Consider the following 25,656-nt stretch of genomic DNA (forward strand, 5'->3'; position numbering starts at 1 on the left):
GTTTCTGTAGGCGGCTTATTTATTGTGCCAAGTGTTTAGAAGTCAGAAATAATTGAGTTACATAGTAAAAGTGGTAGAAGAAATTGTAAGACTTTTATATGGGGTAGTATCGTCTTCCCGTAATTATTTTATAATAATGTAAGCATTTCTTTAATATAATATTATTATTGTAATAATACTATCATTTTTTTTTTTTTATAATATAATATAGACTGAACAAAATTATAAACGCAACACTTTTGGTTTTGCCCCCATTTTTCATGAGCTGAACTCAAAGATCTCAGACTTTTTCTATGTACACAAAATGCCGATTTCTCTCAAATATTGTTCACAAATCTGCGTAAATCTGTGTTAGTGAGCGCTTCTCCTTTGCCGAGATAATCCATCCACCTCACAGGTGTGGCATATCAAGATGCTGATTGGACAGCATGATTATTGCACAGGTGTGCCTTAGCCTGGCCACAATAAGGCCCCTTTCACACATGCTGTCCGTTTGTCCGTTTTTCATCCATCCATTGACAGATGAAAAACGACATCAATGTATCTCTATGTAAAAACGGATGACAATGGATGATCATCCGTTAACATCCGTTTTCATCCACTTCCGTCAATGTCCGTTTTTTTTAACGGATGAATGCCCTATTTTTCATCCGTCAAAAAACGGATGGGACAAAAAACGGATGACAACGAATGAAAAACGGATGAAAAACGGATAACAACTGACGAAAAATAGATGAAAAATGGATGAAAAATGGATGAAAAACTGATACATTTGAGGTGACTGAACTGATGAACTGAATGGACCATTTAAAAAGGCCACACTAAGGCCTCTTTCACACAGTCCGCCTCTATGTGCGTCCTCCCGTGGTCGCGTTGCCTGAGCACCCCCTGCAGGGTGCAGGTGGTGCGCTCTGTGATCAGTGAGTCCATGAGACTCTGCCCTTTACCACATGATCAGCTGTCTGCCAATGACAGCTGATCATGTGATGTAAACCAAATTTGGTTATCGGTTTTTCCTTTTTTCCTGAGGAGGAAAAAAAAAAGCAGATTACCGGCTTGTGTAAATGGGACATCGGTCCCGCACATGGAGAGTCACTACCGCCTCATCAGTGCCCACCAGTGCCACCTACTAGTGCCCACAAGTGCCACTTACCAGTGCCTATAAGTACTGCTAAGCAGTGCCACCTATCAGTGCCCACCAGTGCTGTCAATCAGTGCCCATCAGTGCCTCATCAATTGTGCCACCTATCAGTGCTGCCTATCAGTGTCACCTATCACTGCCACCTATCAGTGCCTATCACTGCAAGTTATCAGTGCTCATCGGTGCCACCTATTAGTGCCCCTGAGTGCTGCCTATCAGTGTCCATCAGTGCCACCTACCAGCGCCCTGAAGTGCCACCTACCAGTGCCTATAAGTACTGCTAAGCAGTGCCACCTATCAGTGCCCACCAGTGCTGTCAATCAGTGCCTCATCATCTGTGCCATCTATCAGTGCTGCCTATCAGTGTCACCTATCAGTGCCTATCACTGCAAGTTATCAGTGCTCATCGGTGCCACCTATTAGTGCCCTTCAGTGCCGCCTATCAGTGTCCATCAGTGCCACCTACCAGTGCCCAGAAGTGCCACCTACCAGTGCCTATAAGTACTGCTAAGCAGTGCCACCTATCAGTGCCCACCAGTGCTGTCAATCACTTCCTCATCATATGTGCCACCTATCAGTTCTGCCTATCAGTGTCACCTATCACTGCCACCTATCAGTGCCTATCACTGCAAGTTATCAGTGCTCATTTGTGCCACCTATTACTGACCTTCAGTGCCACCTATCAGTGCCCATCAGTGCTGCCAATCAGTGCCCATCAGTGCCTCATCTGTGCCACCTATCAGTGCCAACTATCAGTGCCCTTCAGTGCCACCTATCAGTGCCTATCACTGCAAGTTATCAGTGCCCAACATTGCCACCTATTTGTGCCCATCAGTGCAGCCTATCAGTGCCCATTAGTGCCACCTTACCAGTGCAGCCTATCAGTGCCCGTTAGTGCAGCCTATCAGTGCAGCCTCACCAAGGCACATCAGTGAAGGAGAAAAACTACCTGTTTGCAAAATGTTATAGCAATCTATGAAAAGTTTTTTTTTTTCAAAGTTTTGTTTAGCAAAAATTAAAAGCCCCAGTGGTGATTAAATACCATCAAAAGAAAGCTCTGTTTGTATGAAAAAAATGATATAAATTTAGTTTGGGTACAGTGCTGCATTACTGCACAATTGTCATTCAAAGTGTGATAGCGCTGAAAGCTGAAGATTGGCCGGGGTAGGAAGGGGGTATACTGTATGTGCCCAGTAAGCAAGTGGTAAAAAAGAAGAAAAGTGACTGGCGCCCAATATCCTTTCCCTGGTCCCCCATTTTTGCCATGGTCTCAGCCCTGGGGGCGATCCACCTCTGGAGGTTCTATTCTGCCTTTGGGGTTTCAGAGGGATGCAACATAGACAATGTCTGCGATTTCTGACTCCCTTCCATCTCGCAGTCCTGTGTTCTGTAAAGTGTTGCGATAACGATGGTTGCCTCATATGTTCCTACAGACGCTGATGACGCGGTGTTCACTCTCCGAGCGCGCTCACAGATGGCGGAGTCTTCAAACATGGGACTAATGAGGCAACAAAACTCTGCAATGTTTCAATTAGAACGGCGTGTTAATGAGCAATCCTCCGCAGGGTTAAATCCCCGCTGGGAACGTGCCAGTCTAACTGTTATCTGACCTCGTCTGGCAATTATTTTTATATCGAAATAATTTGGCCTGATGCCTCATCATTGGAACCGTCACAAAGGAAACCCAAATATCATTATCAACTTTCACTACAACCAATTGGATCTAAGGCCCTAGTACACGCTATGAGGAAATCGGACAAGCGATCGTTCAGTTTTCCATGAAAGTTTATATCATGATATATTCGGAATCGTATTAACTTGTACAAAAATTCTCAGCCGACAAAAGCAAATGTAGCTAAGTCCTGGTGTAGTACAAGAGGAATTGTAGGGTTCAGGGGCGCATGTACAGGGGTCATCATTGAGACCCGACCCCCTGCTCCAGAGGGCTCTGTACGCCTGGATAGGGGGGTGGCGGCATATAAAGCAACCGCTGAACCCTCTTCTCCCTCCCGCATTAGGTGGTTGCACATGCTGCTTCCGCCGTCTCCCTATCCCTGTCCTGCTACCACGGGTTCCTGTGTCCCTCCCTGCCCCCCCCCCCATAGCACTGCCAGGTTTTCCCTTCCCGCCTTCCGCTGGGGTAACTGTCAGGATGGAGAGCTGTGTGTCATTTACCGGCCCCCTTCCTTGTTTTAATGAATAGAGTCAGTGATTGGTACTGATCACTGGCTGTCCATACATACTCCGTGGCGGCTGGTGCTCCATGGGCCGAGGGGGGGCGTCAGACAGACCACACCATACCCACCCCCCCCGGACCACACCAGCCCGCACACCATACCCCCCCCCCCGGTCGCCAGCTCACTCACCCTGGACATGTGGAGGGCAGGCAGCGGCGGCGGTTTCCCCCTCAGTCTCCTGCGTCTCCTCCCTGCTCCTTGGCCAATGGCATGGCTTCTCCTTTCGGTCAATCGGGGAACGGGTCCTGATTGGCCAGGAGGAGAATCCATGTGACATTAGTGAATATTCATTCGCTATTGTCACACAACTGGGTGGGCTCAGGGCACAATGCTCTGCGCCCCGAGCCCACCCTTTTTTGAAGCCTATTAGAGCCTCTGGTTCTAATCACATACTTCAAAAAAAAAAAAAAAACCCATTGGAATCCATGCCCCCTAATCTACATGCATGGCCCTGGACGCATGGATGGGGGGGGGGGGGGGGGGGGGGTGTCAACCCTGCGCCCCCAATGGACGGGCTGCCACTGTTCATACCTGAAACATAGTAAACCTTGTTTACTATGCCTCCGTTTATGAATGAACGGGAAGCCTCTGTACAGAGCTATTCCTGTTCATTCATTATGATCAGCTGAGGCTGCAGAGAAAGGGACTGATGAATCTGTCCTTAGTCCCTTTCTCTGTCTCAAAAGTGAGACACTAGGGGTTTGTTTAGACCCCCTGATGTTTCACCAAAGCCTCACAATGGGGGCCCTAAACAAATATGTAAAAAAAATAATAAAATTTAAAAAAAATTAAACAAAAATAAATTAAGTAGTAAAAAAATTATAAAAAAATAAGACAAAAATAAAAAAAAAAACTATTGACACCAGTGGCGGAACTACCAGGGTCGCACTTGCTACTTGGCTCTGGCACTCCGCCACCGTGGGGGGGGACCCCAGGACGGCAAGAAGGTGGCCCACTGCGAGACCATAATAAAGGGTCCCACAATGGGAGTAAACGTCCCCAGAATTAGTGGGAAGGGCCCCAGTTGGGGGCCAGGGGAGCCCTTCATGGTTTATTGCACCGGGCCCCTGAAGGTTCTAGTTACGCCTTGGTAATGTTGTTCTATGATTCTGATCATGCGCATTTTTTTTTCTGTTTGATTAATTCTGTACGATAACTGTACACATTAACCACTTTACGACCACCCACCACACATATCCTGCGGCAGGGCGGCCGCACTCATGCAGCCCCAGACCATGACACTCCCACCACCATGGTTGACTGTAGGCAAGACACACTTGTCTTTGTACTCCTCACCTGGTTGACGTCACACACGCTTGACACCATCTGAACCAAATGAAATAGGTTTGTCTTGGTCTCATCAGACCACAGGAGATGGTTCCAGTAATCCATGGCCTTAGTCTGCTGGTCTTCAGTAAACTGTTTGCAGGCTTTCTTGTGCATCATCTTTAGAAGAGAATTCCTTCTGGGATGACAGCCATGCAGACCAATTTGATGCAGTGTGCGGCGTATGGTCTGAGCACTGACAGACTGACCCCCCCCCCCCACCCCTTCAACCTCTGCAGCAATGCTGGCAGCACTCATACGTCTATTTCCCAAAGATAACCTCTGTATATGACGCTGAGCACGTGCACTCAACTTCTTTGGTCAACCATGGCGAGGCCTGTTCTGAGTGGAACCTGTCCTGGTAAACCACTGTATGGTCTTGGCCACCGTGCTGCAGCTCAGTTTCAGGGTCTTGGCAATCTTCTTATAGCCTAGGCCATCTTTATGTAGAGCAACAATTCTTTTTTTCAGATCCTCAGAGTTCTTTGCCATGAGGTTCCATGTTGAACTTCCAGTGACCAGTATGAGAGTGAGAGCGATAACACCAAATTTAACACACCTGCTCCCCATTCACACCTGAGACCTTGTAACACTAATGAGTCACATGGCACCGGGGATGGAAAATGGCTAATTGGGCCCAATTTGGACATTTTCACTTAGGGGTGTACTCACTTTTGTTGCCAGCGGTTTAGACATTAATGGATGTGTGTTGAGTTATTTTGAGGGGACAGCAAATTTACACTGTTATACAAGCTGTACACTCACTACTTTACATTGTAGCAAAGTGTCATTTCTTCAGTGTTGTCACATGAAAAGATAGAATAAAATATTTTCAAAAATGTGAGGGGGTGTACTCACTTTTGTGAGATACTGTATGTGGGAGTTACCAAGGGTGTCTTCATGCAAATGCATGTCACTCCTCCAGAGTGAGACCCACCCTTAGAGGCATTTGGATATTTGCAGAACTCCTCCCAAGAACCAGCCCACTGCTTGCATCAGGGCTGAGGGCTCTGGAGAGGAGTACAGAGGCAGGGTGCTGTGATGTGTCCAGATGTTTAGCGACTTTGGCTTTGGCCAATCATAACAATACAGTGTCTGATGCATATTATTGAACTTAAAAAACGCTCTCAAGTTGCAGCCAAAGTTGCAAAGATAAGACAAGTAAATGACTTCCTTGCGACTTTTGTGAATTTCCCATTGCAGTCTATGGCACTCATAAGGAAGATGCACAAAAGTAGTACAGGAGGGACTATTTATTTTTTTTTTTTTTGGCACTGCAACTTGAGCTGCAGCATTTAAGACGGCACCTATGGAAATGAATGTGTTTTGACTTGTTGTGCATTTTTCTGTGTTGCAGGTCGCAGCAAGTCTCAGGAGATGTCGCAGCAGTGTGAACCAGGGCTAAGGGGGGGGGGGGGGAGCTGCACTCGGAAGGTTTTTTTCATCTTAAACTCTTGGCGCCGGAACCAAGCAAATATACTGCTTTTCGGTGGGCGGGCCTGGGCATATTTGCGTGCATTAGTGCAAATACAGCTGTGCTGAGAGCGCACACCCGGCGTGCTCCCAGATCAGTTATCAGCAGCTAACTGAAAGCTCCCAATCTCAGGCAGCCTTACGATCATGTGACAGCCATTCACGGCAGTCACATGATCATAAACGGCGGCACTGATGAGGAGGCACTGACAGGTAACATTGATTGGCATCACTGATTGACAGCACTGATAGGGTGCACTAATGGGCACTGATGAGGCAGCACTGATGAGGTGGCACTGATGAGGAGGCACTAATATGCTGCACTGATGGGCACTGATGAGGAGGCACTAATATGCAGCCCTGATGGGCACTGATAGACGGCACTGATGGGCAGCCTTTTTGAACACTACTAGGCTAGGCGGCACTGATAAGCAGGACTGATGGGCACTGAAAGGCAACACTGATGGGCAATGATTGTCATCACTGATGGGTGGCACTGGTGGGCACTGATAGACAACACTGATAGGCAACACTGACAGGCATCACTGATGGGCACTGATTGGCACCACTGGTGAGCACAGATGGGCATCACTGGTGGGCACTGGCAATCAATGCTGATGGGCCTGCACTGATAATCAATGCACTGATTAGCAGCGCAGACCCCACTATCAGGAGAGCCGCTCATCAGCTCTCCTCTACTCACGTGCTGTCAGCAGTGGCGGCTGCTGCTCCATGGGCCGGGGGGGGGTTAGACGGACCACACCACCATATCTTCCCGTCGCCGGCTCACTCACCGTGAAGGGCAGGCAGCTGCGGCTTCTATTCAGTCTCCCGCATCTCCTCGAATCCTTTAGTCCTCCCTCCTCCTCCTCCACCTTGGCCAATGGCATGGCTTCGCCTTTCGGTCAATCGGGAAACGGGTCTCAGGAGCCGCTTACTGATTGGCCAGGAGGAGGATCCGTGTGACAATAGTGAATATTCATTCGCTATTGTCATACAACTGGTTGGGCTCAGGGCACAGTGCCCTGCGCCCGAGCCCACCCTTTTTCAAAGCCTATTAGAGCCTCTGACTCTAATCACGTGCTTCAAAAAAAAGAAAAACCCATTGGAATCCATGCGTACGGCGCCCTGCATGTAGATTAGGCGGCCAGATGCATGGATAGGGGGGTGGCGCCCCTGCGCCCCTGATGAACCAGCCACCACTGGCTGTCAGCATAAGTAGAGGAATGCCTACGATTGGACACAGCTGATCACATGGTAAAGAGCCTACATCATAGGCTCTCTACCGTGATCTGAGATGCGGTGTGTCAGAGCCACACAGCGCACCACCGATCGCTGCTCTGCACGCCCCCAGGGGCACTTACTAGCGGCTTGTTCTGAAGGACGTCATATGACACCCAGTCAAAACAATGAAACCCTGGGAAGGTGGTAATTCATAGAATGCATTAGGCCCCTTTCACACTTGTGCGACTTGTCCTGCGACTTGGGGCGGCAAAGTCACATGGCAAGTCGTACCCCATGATTTCCAATGAGTACTGTTCATATCTGTGCAACCTCAAGTCGCAGCGACTTCAAAACAGTCCCTGCACTGCTTTGGTCCAACTTTGATGCGGCATGAGGTCCATAGACCTCAAGATTACACAGGCATTGCTTCAAGTCGCATCAAAGATCATACAAGTGTGAAAGGGGTCTTAAGGTAAAAAAAAAAAAAAAAAAAACCTTGTGCCTTTAGAAACACTTTAACTTTTCCTTGCATTTTTTTTCTAACTTTATTTCTCATAAAACTGATGACATTCAATAAAACAATTCCCGGCATTGTAAGTAAATGGTAATTTTCAGCCATCCTTTGCTCTGCAAATCGCAGCTGATGTACAGTAATGGTTGCCCCCGGTGACCCACCTTAAAGGGTGTATTATCTGCTCAAAGAGGAAGCTTATAATGCTGGAAGTGAGAGAGCGGCTTATTGATCCCGTAGCGCAGTGCGCCGAGTATGACGCGGTCTTTGTATCCGCTTGTAAGAGGCTCTATACATCCAGCCGTATCTCTTCCATTATCCTTTCAAGGTGGCTTTAATGAAATGACGGCACGGCGGCTGGCTGCACTCCGATACAAACACACGCCGCGCTCCGTATAGAAAGGATATTAAAGGCGCACTGCGTAGCCGGGAGATCACATTGTGATTCATTTATTACCCACGTTGCTTGATAAAACGTGGCAGCTCCGAGTACGGAGTGAGGGATGGATGAAGGACCTCCAGGAAAGGTCAAACCCTAATGTATACGCTCAATGGAAATCTCACCGCTATGCAGAAATAAGCAAAACGCAGGTCTGAAAAGAAGATTGCAAGTCCTAGGATAATCCATTGCGCTTCAGTGTTCAATAAAGAGGTTCTGTCACCAGATTCAAAAATTGCAGATTACAGCTAAAAAAAAAAAAAAAAAATCAAGAATTATATTTTCCTGCTTGCAGAGTTTTTCCTTTTCATTTCCTTGCCTTACGACCTTGCTGGGGAATTCAGTCACACCAGGAAGGCGCCTTTCACACAGGCTTTCTAAACAAGTTCCTTTTCAGTTTTTCAGGCGGACCTGGTCGGTTTTGGTTATGTTACAAACCACAAAGGTGGCCACTGTGTCCTGAAGCGTGATGATGTCACACGTCCAAGTCCCACCCAATGCGTTTCGTCAGCGATGACGTAGTCAGGGGAAATGATCGGATGCTCAATGCACCCCTATGGAGCAGCGGATGCCAGCGGTGACATCTTCACTGACACTCGCTGCTATCCAATCCGATCCCGTCCGTGAAATCCGGACGGATGGAAACCCTATTTTCCATCCGTCTGGAGGATCGGATAGGATCGGAGGAAAACGGACAGGCGGTCCATTTTTATCCGATCTCCCAAAGAGGAGAGTGGGGATCTGACAAGTCTGTCTCTGCAAAGTAAGCGGAGACAGACCTGTCATCCGCCTGCTCACTGGGGATCGGCGGAATGATCCCCGCTGAGTAAAGTCCACCAGGTGGAAAGCCCGTGTGAAAGGACACGAAGAGTCGACTTCCGATTAGGCCCCATTCACACATGAGCGTTTTTGTAGCTCGAAGCTCCAAAAAGCTCAGGGAGAAAAAAAAAAATCAGTTATTCTCTATGGAGATGGCTCAACCATGTCTTTATAGATCTTGCTTTGTGCAATGGTCCAAATCATTTGGTGGAGGGAGGGATTATGGTGTGGGATTGTTTTATAGGGGTTGGGATTAGCCCCTTAGTTCCAGTAAAGGGAACTTTTAAGGCGTCAGCATACCAAGACATTTTGGACAATTTCATGCTTCCAACTTTGTGGGAACAGTTTGGGGATGGCCCCTTCCTGTTCAAGCATGACTGCACAATAGTGCACAAAGCAAGGTCCATAAAGATATGGATAAGTGAGTTTTGGGTGGAGGAACTTGATTGACCTGCACAGAGTCCTGACCTCAACCCAATAGAATACCTTTGGGATAAATTAGAGCGGAGATTGAAACCCAGGCCTTCTTGTCCAACATCAGTGCCTGACCTCACAAATGCGCTTTTGGAAGAATGGTCAAACATTGCCATAGAAACACTCCTAAACATTGTGGACAGTCTTCCCAGAAGAGATGAAGCTGTTATAGCTGCAAAGGGTGGGCCAACTCAATATTGAACCCTACGGAGTAAGACTGGAATGCCGTTAAAGTACATGTGTGTGCAAAGGCAGGCGTCCCAATACTTTTGGTAATATAGTGTATGTATTTTTTTTTTTTTTATATTAATAAATAGTGTTTTTTTATAATAAATTTATATAGTATTAGTGGTATGGGGTACCTATAAAGTCTCCATGTGCCAATTCTTCTATATCCCCTAGTAGGGATTAGCCGGACTTTCCTGGGTTCAAGGCATGCTTGGTTGCACATTTTAGAAGTTCTGACCCCCATTGAAGTCAATAGGAGCCGAATGTTAGAAGTCAGTTCTGGCCATTTTCTAGGCTAATAGGCAAGGGATTGTCAAACAAAAGGCAAGGGGGGCTGGGCATGACCTTGGGGGACATGTGCCAAAGCAAAACATTTTTCAACTTAACACTGACGTAAAAAGAAAAAAAAAATGTTAATTATGGCTGGAGATTCTCTACATTTATAGCAAACCCTTATCCTAGATGAGGGTCTGGTAAAGGTGTTAACTGGGGACTCAACACAGAAAAAAAAAAAGCAACACGGGGTTCCCCCAAATTCCATACCACACTGGCCCCTCTGAAAAGTGAAATGCAGTGGATTCTTTGGCTGTGGGCTGGGAGATAATATGTCACCTCCTCACTGCCAGATTTAATCCTGAAGAGGCCAACCCATGGCGCCGAAACCAGGTACATAGCGCGATTGCAGGGGTGGTGGTGGCCAAGCCCCATCCAATTGAATGGGCCATGTTCAAGGGACAAGGGGTTTAATTTTTGCCCCAGCATGTGTACAGACCTAAGCTTTAAGTTGTTTAACCACCTCCTGTCCACCGTATAGACAAATGACGGCAAGCGGGATCCCCTCTTGTTCTGGGTAGACAACATATGATGTCGCCTAGTCTCACTGTGGGCACATGATCGCATTGAGACTGGGCAATGTCATATGATGTCCCTGGAACACGGCATGACCCTGATCTTGGTAGAGAGCCGATGATGAGGCTCTTTACCCATGTGATCGGCTGTGTCCAATCAGAGATGATCACATGTAAACAAGGAAGTGTCCGTAATCGGCTCTCCTCACCTCGCCACACTGACAGAATGTAAGGAGAGGAGAGCCGATAAGCGGCATCTCCTCATAGGGGAAACCTGTACAGATAATTAGGGCACTGATTATTAGTGCAGCCCCAGCAGTGATGCCAGTCTGTGCCCATCAGTGACGCCAATCTGTGCCCATCTGTGACACCAATCTGTGCCCAATAGTGACACCAATCTGTGCCCATCAGTGATGTCAATTTGTACCCATCAGTGAGGCCATTCTGTGCCCATCAGTGATGCAAGTCAGTGCTGCCTTTCAGTGCCCATCAGTGCTTGCTCATCAGTGCTACCCATCAGTGCTGCCAAACTTTTCCACCTATCATTGCCCATAAGTGCTACCTATCAGTGCACATCAGTGCCAACTATCAGTACCAACTATCAGTGTTCATCAGTGCTGCAAAATAAGTGCCAATCAGTTCTGCATATCAGTGCCCATCAGTGCAGCCTATCGGTGCCCATCAGTGCAGCCTCATCGGCACACATCAGTGAAGGACAAAAATTACTTATTTACAACATTTTCTGACAGAAAGTAAGAAAAACTTATTTTTTTTTTTCAAAATTTGCATTCTTATTTTCATTTTTTTTTAGAAAAAAATAAAAAACCCAGAGGTGATTAAATACCACCAAAAGAAAGCTCCAATTGTGTGAACATAATGATTAAAATTGAGTTTGGGTACAGTGTTGCATGACCGCACAATTGTCTTTCAAAATGCAACAGCGCTGAAAGCTGAAAATCGGCCTGGGCAGGAAGGGGGTGAAAGTGCCCTGTAGGCAAGTGGTTAAGTTGGCAGTCGGGTGGTAGTACAACCACGACTCAACCACCTGCTTTTACCACCCTATCGGAACATCTGAACAAGTCCTAAGGGATATCTAGTTCTGCACTTGTCCCCCCCCAAAAAAAAAAATGGTAAGTGAAAGCATACAGTCAAAAAAAAATCCCATGATGTAAATCCACCATCAAGAACTTCATCCAATGATGTCATTCAAGATGAATTACACCTGCCGACCCACCAAAAAAACCCAAAAAACAACTTTCTGACACATCTGATCCTGACGCTTCGCCTGCAAAAGTGTGCAAAGGGGCGGGTCTTTTGGGTGAAATCATTGACCAAATATGGACATGCTGATACTTAGCCAATAAAATATACGGATTTGGGTTATTATCACCAAAAAAATGTAGCAGAATACATTTTGGTTAAAACTTATGAAGAAAAGTTATTTATTTGCAAAATTTTAAAACAGAAGCGAAGAAAAAAAAAATTTTTTATTAACATTTTTGGACTTTTTTTTTTTTGGTTATTTAGCAAAAATAAAGCTCTATCTGTCTCAAACAAATGATCCAAATTTCATATAGGTACAGTGTTGCATGACTGAATAAGTGTCATTTAAAGTGTGACAGAGCTGATAGCTAGGCTGATAGTTGGGCGAGCAGTTCGGGCTGAGCAAAAATTCGGCCCAAACATCGACTGTTCAGCGAACACCCGAATTTCCAGATGTTCACCCGCCAAGCGCCCCACAATGCACTGCGCACTGCACAGTGAATTCTAAGCCCTGATTGGACAAAGCTTTGCCCATTCAGGGCACAGTGAATAGCTGGTTGTTGAGGGGTGGGCCAGGAAGCCAGTCGTGGCATCCTTAACAACGAGCTTCCCCGCTGACAGCTGAGTGAAAAAAAAAACATTGCCGGCAATAGAAAAACTTTTAAAATAAAACGACATAGGGCCCAGGCCCTTTGCATCTGGTACGGATTTTGGGTGTGACCCCATTTTTTTTTTTTTTTTTCATTTTGGCATGGGGTCACTCTTAAAATCCTTTTTACAATACCATTGCCTGCAATAGAAAAACTTTAAAATAAAACGACCGAGGGCCCAGGCCCTTTGGGTCTGGTATGGATTTTGGGTGGTACCCCATTTTTCTTTTTTCATTTTGGCGTGGGTTCACTCCTAAAATCCTTTTTACAATACCATTGCCAGCAACTTAAATGACATTTTTTCCTTTATAAATGTCAGTTTTGCTGCAGCAGGTTCTATAAATTGTACAGATGCTCCACTTTACAGGCGACACCCCAGGCACTATATTCAAAGGAATTTATTTTTATTTTTTATTTTTTCACTTGAAGCATCATTAAAATCACTGTTCCTGTAAAAATTATCTTTTTTAACCACTTAAGCCCCGGAGGATTTTCCTGCTAAACGACCAGAGGGTATTTTGCGATTCGGCACTGCGTGACTTTAACAGACAATTGCGCGGTCATGCGACGCTGTATCTAAACAAATTTGGCGTCCTTTTTTTCCCACAAACAGAGCTTTCTTTTGGTGGTATTTGATCACCCGTGCGATTTTTACTTTTTGCGCTATAAACAAAAAAAGAGCGTACATTTTGCAAAAATAACAATATTTTTCACATTTTTTTATATGAAATTCCCCAAAAAAAAATGTAAAAATCAAAATTTTTTTAAATTTTCGGCCAATTTGTTTTATGCTACCTATGTTTGGTAAAAAAAAATCGCAAAAAGCGTATTTTGATTGGTTTGCGCAAAAGTTATCGCGTTTACTAACAAAGGGAAAGATTTCTGTCATTTTTGGTGTTTTTTTTTTTAACGTGTAATGGCGGCGATCTGCGATTTTTTTTGCGGTACTGCGACATTGGGGCGGACAGATCGGACCCTTGACTGACATTTTTGACACTTTTGGGGTTACCAGTGACATTTCTACAGTAATCAGTGCTATATATATGCACTGTTACTGTAAAAATGCACTGGTAGTGAAGGGGTTAACTTTATTTGGGAGGGAGGGGCTGTGTGTGTCCCTAGGGGCGTGATTCTTACTGTGATTGGCTGTGGCTCTAGCTGTAAGGACACTGATCAACGGATCTACATACTAGATCCGAGTGATCAGTGTTTTTACAGCGAGGAGAATGACAGGTGGCTTGTTTACACAAGCTGCCTGACATTCTCCTTCTCCCCCGCCGATCGCCGAGTGACCGGCGGACATCGGGTCCGCTGGTCACACGCGCGGGGGGGTCCGTGACCGCGCGAGAGCGGGAGCGCGCCTCCGCGGGCGCGCGCTCGCTCCCCAGAGCCTCAGAGCAGAGCGACGTAGACCTACGTCAATCTGCCTGTGAGGGGCCGACTGCCGCAGTAAATATACTGTGAGCAGTCGGCAAGCGGTTAAAAACATTTTTTGCATTGATACATGTCCCCCAGAGCAGTACCCGGGCCAACCATACCCTTTTTATGGGCAATAACTTGCATATAAGCCTTCAAAATGGGGACTTTTGATCTTTCAAGTTCGGGTCGACTTGGATCTGAACTTTTTACATGTTTCGGAGTTCTAGTGCGAACTGAACAGAGTGGGGGGGGGGGGTGTTCGGCCAAACTCTACTGATAGCTGAAAATTTGCTTGGGCAGGAAGGGGGTGAAAGTGTCCAGTATTAAGGTAGTTAAAAAAATGTGTGAAGTTTAAGATTTTAGCCCCCCCCCCCCCCACCCTTGCAATAAGCTCCTCAATTCCTGTTCCTGAATTATAGAGGGGGGCATAAGGGAGAGGGGGTGTGAATCACAAGACTGACTGAGCGGAGTTACAAACATTTGGGGGGTAAACTGTTTCACATACATTTATTTTAGCGGTTTGTTTGGCTCTTTGGCCAGAGTCCAGATGGAGAATAATTTTCCGCTCTCTGCTCGCAGATGTGTAGTCAGCGGTGTGTGCGGAGATGGGCGGCCGGCTCTTGGACTGAATTACACTTTGCACAGCTATTATCTGGGCGCGCGGCAAACCTGCTGTCAATGAAATAAATATTTGACTGCAAACAGAACATCCAAATAAAGAGGAGGACAAAAAAAAAAAAAACCTCCCGACAGCGAATGTCCTGTTTATTCTGCACTTCTCACTGGAAAAATCAATGGGCGCTCAATGACTGGCGTCACTGGTTGCGAGTATCGTCCAATAATTCCGTCGCCGTGTATCAATACCTAAGGCCACACCTGACTTGTAATTCCTTGTCGGTCACTGACCTGCCATCTCTCCTCACCGACCTTCTCGAAATAAGAGTCGATGACCTTTCGCTGTATAATATCACCGGAGCCGGAAGCCTGCGTCTCCATCACACGCCGAATCTTAAGTCAACTGAAATTTATTACTTGTGACGGGCGAGCACACATTACACAGGTCGCTGTACTTTTTATTTATTTTTTTTAAACTACAGCCTTTCAAAGTAGGTTATATGAGAGATGAAGAATGTGAGGGATTATTTATTTTCTTCTAAATGCTCATCGTAAGGAACAATGGAGAAATCTGTTCAGTGCCGCCAAGAGCCACTAATGGCCTTGAGAGAGGATGCATTGTTCTTGTATGAGGGTTCTGTAGCATCCTAGTGCTAAAGCCAGCCAAGCCATCGTGTCTCACACAATGTACCAAGGCTGACTGCTTTTAAAAAAGACCTTTGGCATGTTTTTCTTCACGCCAGAGATCTTACACCACACCACATTCATATGTCATTGAGCTTTGATGTTGAAATTGGGATTTGTAGCACCAAAAGACATTATTCACAGGAACAAAGACCTCCTTCCTCCTGCTGGTGATCCCTCTAGTGATATAAGATCTATATAGAGGAATCAGGACCTCCTTCCTCCTGCTGGAGATCCAACTAGTGACAACTAAAGATCTATCTAGGGGAATCAGGACCTCCTTCCTCGTTCTAGTGACCCCTCTAGTGATATAAAGATCTATATAGAGGAATCGGGAGCCGCTTATGGCCTTGAGAGAGGATGCATTGTTCTTGTATGAGGGTTCTGTAGCATCCTAGTGCTAAAGCCAACCAATCCGCCGTGTCTCACGCAATGTACCAAGGCTGACTGCTTTTAAAAAAAGACCTTTGGCATGTTTTTCTTCACGCCAAAGATCTTACACCACACCACATTCATATGTCATTGAGCTTTTGATGTTGAAATTGGGATTTGTAGCACCCAAAGGCATTATTATCAGAAACAAAGACCTCCTTCCTCCTGCTGGTGGTCCATCTAGTGATATAAAGATCTATATAGCAGAATCAGGACCTCCTTCCTCCTGCTGGAGATCCCTCTAGTGATATAAAGATCTATATAGAGGTACCAGGACCTCCTTCCTCCTGCTGGTGACCCCTCTAGTGTTATAAAGATCTATATACAGAAATCAGGAGCCGCTAATGGCCTTGAGAGAGGATGCGATGTTCTTGTATGAGGGTACTGTAGCATCCTAGTGCTAAAGCCAACCAAGCCGCCATGCCCCACGCAATGTACCAAGGCTGACTGCTTTTAAAAAAGACCTTTGGCATGTTTTTCTTCACGCCAAAGACCTTACACCACACCACATTCATATGTCATTGAGCTTTTGATGTTGAAATTGGGATTTGTAGCACCCAAAGACATTATTCACAGAAACAAAGACCTCCTTCCTAGTGCTGGTGGTCCATCTAGTGATATAAGATCAATAGAGCAGAATCAGGACCTCCTTCCTCCTGCTGGAGATCAAAATAGTGACAACTAAAGATCTATATAGAGGAATCAGGACCTCCTTCCTCGCTCTGGTGACCCCTCTAGTGATATAAAGATCTATATAGAGGAATCAGGAGCTGCTAATGGCCTTGTGAGAGGATGCATTGTTCTTGTATGAGGGTTCTGTAGCATCCTAGTGCTAAAGCCAACCAAGCCGCCATGCCCCACGCAATGTACCAAGGCTGACTGCTTTTAAAAAAAGACCTTTGGCATGTTTTTCTTCACCCCAAAGATCTTACACCACACCACATGCATATGCCATTGAGCTTTTGATGTTGAAATTGGGATTTGTAGCACCCAAAGACATTATTCACAGAAACAAAGACCTCCTTCCTCCTGCTGGTGATCCCTCTAGTGATATAAAGATCTATATAGCAGAATCAGGACCTCCTTCCTCCTGCTGGAGATCCAACTAGTGACAACTAAAGATCTATATAGGGGAATCAGGACCTCCTTCCTCGTTCTGGTGACCCCTCTAGTGATATAAAGATCTATATAGAGCAGGCATCACTAAATGGCAGACCGCGGTCCGGGTCCAGACCCAGCTAATGTCTCATCCGGACCCCTGCAGTCCCACTCTTTAGAGTCGTTCTGCCCACAGCCATCACCACGGCCATTCTCCCAGAGCCAACAGCTAGAGGCAGGACAGCTATCGACAGAGGGCGGGGGCTACCCAAGTTAACAAGCAGGTGATTCGTTGCGAGGATACAGGGCGGTCATCGCACAAACATGCGGTTCAGACCTCTGCTGGAAGAATATTTTACTGACTGGACCTTTGTGAATTTTAACTCAATACCCCTGATATAGAGGAATCAGGAGCCGCTAATGGCCTTGAGAGAGGATGCATTGTTCTTGTATGAGGGTTCTGTAGCATCCTAGTGCTAAAACCAACCAAGCCGCCATGCCCCACGCAATGTACCAAGGCTGACTGTTTTTAAAAAAGATTTTTGGCATGTTTTTCTTCACGCCAAAGGTCTTAAACCACACCACATTCATATGTCATTGAGCTTTTGATGTTGAAATTGGGATTTGTAGCACCCAAAGACATTATTCACAGAAACAAAGACCACTTTCCTCCTGCTGGTGGTCCATCTAGTGATATAAGATCTATATAGAGGAATTAGGACCTTCTTCCTCCTGCTGGAGATCCAACTAGTGATAAAAAGATCTATATGAAGGAATCAGGATCTCATTCCCCCTGTAGAGATATAAAGATCTATATAGAGGAATCAGGACCTTCTTCCTTCTACTGATGATCCCTCTAGTGATATGAAGATCTGTATAGAGGAATTAGGACCCCATTCCTCTTGTTTGGGACCGCTCTAATGATATAAAGATCTATATAGGGAAATCAGGACCTTCTTCCTCCTGCTTGAGATCCAACTAGTGATAACTAAAGATCTATATAGAGGAAACAGGACCTCCTTCCTCCTGCTGATGATCCCTTTAGTGATATAAAGATTTATATACAGAAATAAGGACCTCCTTCCTCCTGATGGTGATTCCTCTAGTGATATAAAGATCTATATGGAGGAATCAGGACCTCATTCTTCCTGCTGAAGACCCCTCTAGTGATATAAAGATCTATATTGAGGAATCGGGACCTCCTTCCTTCTGCTGGTGATCCCTCTAGTGATATGAAGATCTATATAGGGAAATCAGGACCTCCTTCCTCCTGCTGGTGACCCTTCTAAGTGCAGTGGACACCAACCTTTCAGACCACCAAACTCACAATTTTGAGAAATCTGTTCAGTGCCACCCAGAGCCACCTTGAGAGAGGATGCATTGTTCTTGTATGAGGGTTCTGTGGCATCCTAGTGCTAAAGCCAACCAAGCCGCCGTGTCTAATGCAATGTACCATGGCTGACTGCTTTTAAAAAGACCTTTGCCATGTTTTTCTTCACCCCAAAGGTCTTACACCACACCACATGCATATGCCATTGAGCTTTGATGTTGAATTTAGGATCTGTAGCACCCAAGGACATTATTTACAGAAACAAAGACCATGTGGTCCATCAAGTCTGCAACCTTTGCCCTTTTTTTATCCTAAGCATGTTTAAAATCACTTACTGTTTAATGAATCACTACCACTGCTGGGAGTCTATTCCAAGTATCAACTACTCTTTTTGTAAAATAATACTTTCTAAGATTAGCTTGAACATTCCTCCTTCTAGTTTAAATTCTTGTCTGTACTTGATCTTGGCTTCACGTTGAAAATCCGGCCCTCCTGCCTTTGTTCACACTCTTTATGTATTTAAAGGGTTCAGGGATGCCTATCCTTTCCCTTCTTTCCTCCAGACTGTACATTTTAAGCTCCTGCAGTCTCTCCTGATATGTTTTACCCCTCATACATTTCACCATATTTGTTGCTCATCTGTGGACTTCTCTTTTTGAAAGTGAGGTCTCCAGAAATGGACACAGTATGCTAAATGAGGTCTAACTAAAGATCTATATAGAGGAATCAGGACCTCCTTTCCCCTGCTGGTGGCCCCTCTAGTGATATAAAGATCTATATAGAGGAATCAGGACCTCCTTCCTGCTGCTGGAACTCCATCTAGTGACAACTAAAAATTAATATAGCGGAATCAGGACCTCCTTCCCCACTGCTGGTGATCCCTTTAATGATAACTAAAGATCTATATAGAGAAATAAGGACCTCCTTCCTACTGCTGGTGACTCCTCTAGTGATATAAAGATCTATATAGAGAAATAAGGACCTCCTTCCTACTGCTGTTGATCCCTCTAGTGATATAAAGATCTACAGTATATAGCGAAATCAGGACTTCCTCCTGCTGGAAATCCATCTAGTGACAACTAAAGATCTATATAGAGGAATCAGGACCGTCTTCCTCCTGCTGGTGATCGCCCTTGTGATATAAAGATCTATATAGAGCAGTGATGGTGAACCTTGGCACCCCAGATGTTTTGGAACTACATTTCCCATGATGCTCAACTACACTGCAGAGTGCATGAGCATCATAGAAAATGAAGTTCCAAAACATCTGGGGTGCCAAGGTTCGCCATCATTAATATAGAAGAATAAGTACCTTCTTCCTCCTACTATTGATCCCTCTAGTAAGGACCTCCTTCCTCCTGCTGGCGACTGCTCTAGTGATATAAAGACCCTGCTGGGGACCCTTCTAATGCAGTGGCCGCCAACCTTTTAAACCACTAAGCTTACAAATTTGAATCCTGCGAACTACTAAAATTAATTTTATATGCCTTATACACACAATGTTTGGGCTCTCCTCTCTGCCCCTCTCTGCCACCCCCCCCCCCACTCCGCATCACATTGTTGCCTTACACAGACTCATCATTGGATCTCACCTTCTTATCCAGACATGTGCTTAAGCTCCGTGCTCCCTGCCGCAGTCTGTTAACAGCACTGCCAGTGGTGTATTTTGGTTTTGTGCTGCCCCAGGCAAGACTAAAATTGGGTGCCCCCCCTCCCCCTCCTATGTAAATTTGCCCTACTCCTTTTTTAACGGATGTGGCTCCCTCCAAATTGAAGGACTACAAGTCCCAGCATTAACCCCTGAGATTTCACAAGAGGGGGGGTGGGTGAGGGAGAGAGAGAGGGGGATGAGAGAGAGAGAGGTGGGGTGAGAGAGAGAGAGAGGGGGGATGAGAGAGAGAGAGGGGAGATGAGAGAGAGAGAGAGAGAGGGGGTGAGAGAGAGAGAGGGGGGGTGAGAGAGAGAGAGGGGGGATGAGACAGCAAGAGGGGGGATGAGAGAGAGAGAGGGGGGAATGAGAGAGAGAGAGGGGGGTGAGAAAGAGAGAGAGAGAGAGAGAGAGAGGAGGGGTGTGAGAGAGAGAAAGAGAGAGGGGGTGTGAAAGAGAGGAGATGAGAGCAAAAGAGGGGGGGTGAGAGAAAGGAGGGAATGAGAGAGGCGGCTCTAGCAACCAGTGGCCAGAGAGAGGGGGGTGAGAGAGAGAGAGGAGGGTGAGAGAGAGGAGGATGAAAGAGAGAGAGGAGGGGGTGTGAGAGAGAGAGGGGATGAGAGCGAGAGAGGGGGGGGTGAGAGAGAGGGGGGAATGAGAAAGGCGGCTCTAGCAACCAGTGGCCAATAGAGTCTCAGGTGGAGGGGCGGCTTTTTTGCTGCTCCCCTGCAAAGTGCTGCCCTAGGCCTGGGCCTTGTTGGCCTAGGCCAAAATACAGCACTGAGCACTGCCATTAGAAGTCTCCTCCTTCACTTCCTGCTCTCTGTACTACTGCTGGTGTCTCCCACTGAGATCACAGGAGCCAGAACTATAGAGCAAGCATCGGTATCAATGCACGCTGACAGTATTGACTATCAGCATGCATTAGGAACAAACACTGGAAACAATACTTGGCAGTATATATCCACCGCAATGTTGATTTGCGACAGAACCCCTTGGGACCACCAAAAGTTTCTTGTGGACCATCAGTAGTACACATAACACTGGATGGCGACCACTAATCTAGTTTAGCTTTGGGTTATAAGCAGGCGATGACTCTCTAGGGGACTGCAAGTTTCATCATGCCATGTCAACCAGCTGTAGTTGTCTAATGGCACTTTTCCATTGCAAGTACCGGCTCGGCTCTACTCGGCCCGGTTTGCTTTTCCACTGCTGGTACCGCATGGTACGGTGTTGGAATGGTTCGGTACGGTACGGTATGGTTTGCTTTTCCACTAAAGTAGTACTAAAGTTAAGTGGGTGGGATAACAACGATTCTCTGACCAATCAGTGGCTAGTAGTGACTGCATGCAAAGGATTGTGGGATATGGTACCGGGTATGGTACCTCTTGGAACCACAATCGAGGTGGTACTGTTTTAGAGAGCCGTACCGTTCGGTTCCATGCAGTGGAAAAGCGCCGCCGTACCGTACTGAACCGTTCCTACACCGTACCATGCGGTACCAGCAGTGGAAAAGCACAAAAGCGAGCCGAACCGTTCGGTTCCATGCAGTGGAAAAGTGCCATTATATGGCCCAAAAAAACAATGTAGGTCTTACCGGTTTCCAGTCCAGTCTGTATTTTGTTACTGGATCCACTGCACTGGGGTCTTTCTGGGTCCACTGGATCAAATATGAGTAGTTTCTAGATGGCTTGTTGGAATCGATGGGGTTAAGGGTGTCGTAGTAAAATTCTGGGCTGAAAGCTTTGCCTGGAAAAAGGAACAGATTATGTTTGGGTGAAGAACAGAGAGATGTGTTACCCTAACCAGCAGTGCTTGCTGCCACAAAAGAGTCAACTTTTCATACCCACAGAACACTGGGAGATTGCGGTTTTCAGACAATGTCAAATGAAACACCAGCCAATTAAACCTCTTCACTCTCCTTCCTCAACCATAGGTCAATTATAGAATACAATATCCACAGATGAACAGATATCAACAAGGGAACCTTGAAGTGTTTCTTGCCAAGGTTCCCCTTTATCAATACCTGTTTATATTATTCTGCAAAATTACACTACAGCTGTAGGTCAAGAAGATGATGGGTGGTGGATTTCTTGGTTAACTCTCCTTGCTTGTTGGCAGGTTTATTGTAGAAAATTGTATGCACAAATAGATATCAACAAGAGAACCTTGACATGTTTCATGTGAGGATTCCTTTATTCATATCTGTTCATTTGTGCCTTTATTTCTCTACAATAAAGCTACAGTCAAGCAAGAAGAATTAACCACAAAATGTTCTTTAGCCATCAGCATCTTGATCTACAGCAAATGTGTTGCTTTTTATAAAAATATAACTGTTAGTGGTGGTTAATGCTAAACTGCAAAAAAATACAAATATCATTTAAATACATTCATCATGTGTAATGTTCTTGGATCTCGGAGTGCTTTGTGTATTTCTTCCAAATCTGTGCAGTAATCGGATGTTAAACTTTGCCTCGTTCAGAAGCTTCCTGTATAAAAGACTGGTCACTGATGCTCTCACTCTTTGTGCAGGGTGACTGGTCTTGTCTACGCCCCCTCTTGTAGATTTCTACAGGCAGGTTGTAGTGGGTGGAGCCTGCTCGATCCCTCCCACACCTCTACTCTCTGCTTCAGATATGTACAGCACAGTTATGATGTGACTCCCATGTTTACATGCTAATATTTGGGTTTACAAAGGCAATTGGTGACCAAAAAGGCTTTTACAAAAAGAGCTCTGTGCAGTTTCTTGAAAGCTGAATCAACACAAGGATGTTCTTTAGAGCTTGGTGACTCTATTGTTGAGATATGTCAACTAGAGTTTGTTGTTCCACTAGAGCAGCCTTTCTCAACCTTTTACGCCAGAGGAACCCTTAAAAATAAATATTAGGCCATAGGGAACTCCTGCTAAAATGAATAATATTGGGGGATGATAGGAAGAATGTCCCTTACACTGGTGGTCCCAATGCCACCCTTACTGGCTGCTAAAAAGATCATTGGCGTCATGCCACTGGCTCTGCTAAGAAGTACTGGACTTGGAACTAGGCAATTAGTTCAGATGGGTGGTCAATCAGCCATAGCTCAAGGAACTCCTAGCTATCTCTGGAGGAACCATAGAGTTTCATAGAACCCTGGTTGAGAATACCTGCATGAGAGCTTTGCAGCTCTGGTTTCCAGTAGGACTTAAGGTGCTATAACATCAGGCTTTTTCTGCAAACAAGATTAAATTATTGTCCAGTAACTATTTTACAGTTACTGTAAACTGGTAGCAGACGAGCATTTAAAATGTAAAAAAGCTCTTGGTTGGTACTCAAATGTTCGGGGACCATTAACTGTAGAGTATTTTGCCATTGTATCGTAACCCATACAGGTTATGATGGGAAGGTGATACATTTCTAGAACAGTAAATTACTCTGGGAACACAAAAAGGCTAATTCCAAAAAATAGAGGATTTTTCCTAATTTCAGGACAGAGTGCCGAGTTATACAAATAATTCCTTTATGGCCCATCATCACTTCCAGAACTGTCCTGAAATTAGGTATAATCCTCTTTTTTTTGGGATATATTGTGGAATGTGAATACATTGTAGGGCTGTTCATGGTTGGAGGGCTTTTTGATTCCTTAAGGCTACGTTCACATCTAGGCGTTGCCATTTTATAGGCGTTTTTACAGGCGTTTTTGAGTAGTCATACGAGTTTAGGTGACCAATGAAAAGCAGCGTGTTTTTTTTACAACATTTGCATAAAAAGGGGACCTCCTCCTCAGGATTTTGTGGTGGTGTTTGGTGTCTGTGTGAGGTTGTGTTACTGTGTGCTCTCCTGCTTTTTGTCTTTAAAATGGCCGACAAATACAGATTTCTGTTTTGTGCATCAGTTGCACTTCTGATGCTGGAGGAAGAGGAGGAAGCGAGGGATCGACAATGCTGGGTCCATCTTGTGATCGCTAATCGGCAACAGCACAGGGGCCATTGAAATTAATAGGATTTGTCTGGTTGGGCGTTTGAGCTGAAAAAAAAAAACCCAAAATGCCTACATGTGAACGTAGCCTTAAGCCCCGTACACACGTACCGATCGTCTGCGAATGATCAGCCGTCTTTTGTCCAGGGCTGTCAGTGTCTGTTGAAAAGTGCAAAAGACTGCACAAGAATTTTGTCCGCCGACTACAGCCGACTGCAGAAGTGATGTCATGTAATGGTTAACTTTCCCTGTGTTTTTCCTTTTCTGAGCATGCCCAGTCTTGCAAATCTGCAGTCTGTCGGCCGAAATCTGTACTGACTGGCGAACAATCGGCCGCTCTGGTGTCGGCATACAAAAATTTTAATGCTTGCATGACAGATTCTTTTCGGCCGAATGTGCGCTGTCAGCTGTTGGAGGCATCATACTAACAAGCCTACAATCGGCAGATCGGTCGTCGGCCGAAGCTTTTCGGCCGACGATCGGTACGTGTGTACGGGGCTTTAGTCTCTTCTCAGCATAACGTGTATGGTTACTCTGTGGTTGGCTCCCAATATCTATTCCATAGAAGCCATGGTTTCCGTACACTGCACTAATGATGGCCAAAAAGTCTTAAATAGTGATTTGGAACAAATGGCTCCATAATATTAGACTGTATTTGCACTAGACACCAGCGGTTCTGAAGGTGCATCTGGATCTTAAGGCATAAAGTGATGATTTGCATGGTTCCGTCTACTGTCTTGAAATGAGACATGATCCTCTTAAAGCATAACTAAAGGCAACCCTTTCTCCTGGTGCCTCCATGGCAGCATACATACGATAGTATGCTGTCATGGATAGGCACCAGGAAAAGAAAAATACAGTAAGTATGATACAATTTTCATTTTTTTTTTAGTTTTGAATAGAGTGGCAAGGAATTAAAATATCAGTCCGTTTTTATTGCTGTCTGTGCCCCTGTTAGGGAGATTCGCCCTCTCTAATGGAGCTTTTCCACTGTATGGAATGGATCGGTTTGGCTCGGTTTGGCGCTTTTCCACTGCATGGTACCGCATGGTACGTGTTAGAACGGTTCAGTACGGTTTGGTACATCGGCGCAGTACCACCTCAGTTGTGGTTCCAAGCGTTCCGTACCTACACCATATCCCACAATCCTTCACATGCAGCCTTGTTTGTCACTACTAGCCACTGATTGGTCAGAGAATCATTGTAATCCCACCCACTTACTACTTCAGTGGAAAAGCAAACTGAGCCGAGCAGGGCCAAGCAGTGCCGAGTGGAGCCGAGCCGGTACTTGCAGTGGAAAAGTGCCATCTTTGTCTTGCTTTGTGTTGTTTTTATTGAAAGTAAAAGAAAATCCCAAATTTTGGGTTGACACCAGAACAGTAATAGAGGGGAAATCCTCCAATGGGGACACTAGGTATTGTCACCCAGATGACACCCTGGAATTTCCACACATTAGTGGGATTTGCTCCCACTCCCTGTTTTGGTTATGGGACAGGAAGTGAAGGGACATCTCCCCAATGGGACACAGACTGCAACAAAACAAAATAAATAAAATCCGTCAGGGATTATTTATAACCCTTCTTTACTCTTTCCAAAATTAGAGCAAAACGTTTTTCAGTTTAGATATACTTTAATTTTTGAGGTTTATAATGGAATGAGACATGTAACTATCTCCTGATACTATAGACTTTAGTATGTTGTAGTATAGTGAAGTATGGTATAGGAAAAAAAAATAAAAACAAAGCAGAAGACCTAACGTGCACTGAGCTTCAAGATTTGGCAACATCTATAAACCTAATATGTCCTCCAGGTCTCCTAATGGTGGTTGGACTCTGCCACCCACA

The 25,656-nt window shown here is 45.5% G+C and overlaps 1 protein-coding gene across 3 annotated transcripts in view; it reads right to left on the minus strand.

Annotated features, from left to right (window-relative positions):
- MDGA1 (MAM domain containing glycosylphosphatidylinositol anchor 1) overlaps positions 1–25,656 on the minus strand; it is a 498,204-nt gene that overhangs the window by 129,360 nt on the left and 343,188 nt on the right. For all 3 annotated transcript variants that reach the window (XM_082251647.1, XM_082251646.1, XM_082251645.1), the window contains one exon: positions 21,457–21,608. In XM_082251647.1, the coding sequence (XP_082107773.1) occupies positions 21,457–21,608 (152 nt within the window). The remainder of the gene's footprint in view (positions 1–21,456; positions 21,609–25,656) is intronic.

This window comes from Pelophylax lessonae (assembly GCF_965119305.1).
Source record: "Pelophylax lessonae genome assembly, chromosome: 3".
NCBI lineage: Eukaryota > Metazoa > Chordata > Amphibia > Anura > Ranidae > Pelophylax > Pelophylax lessonae.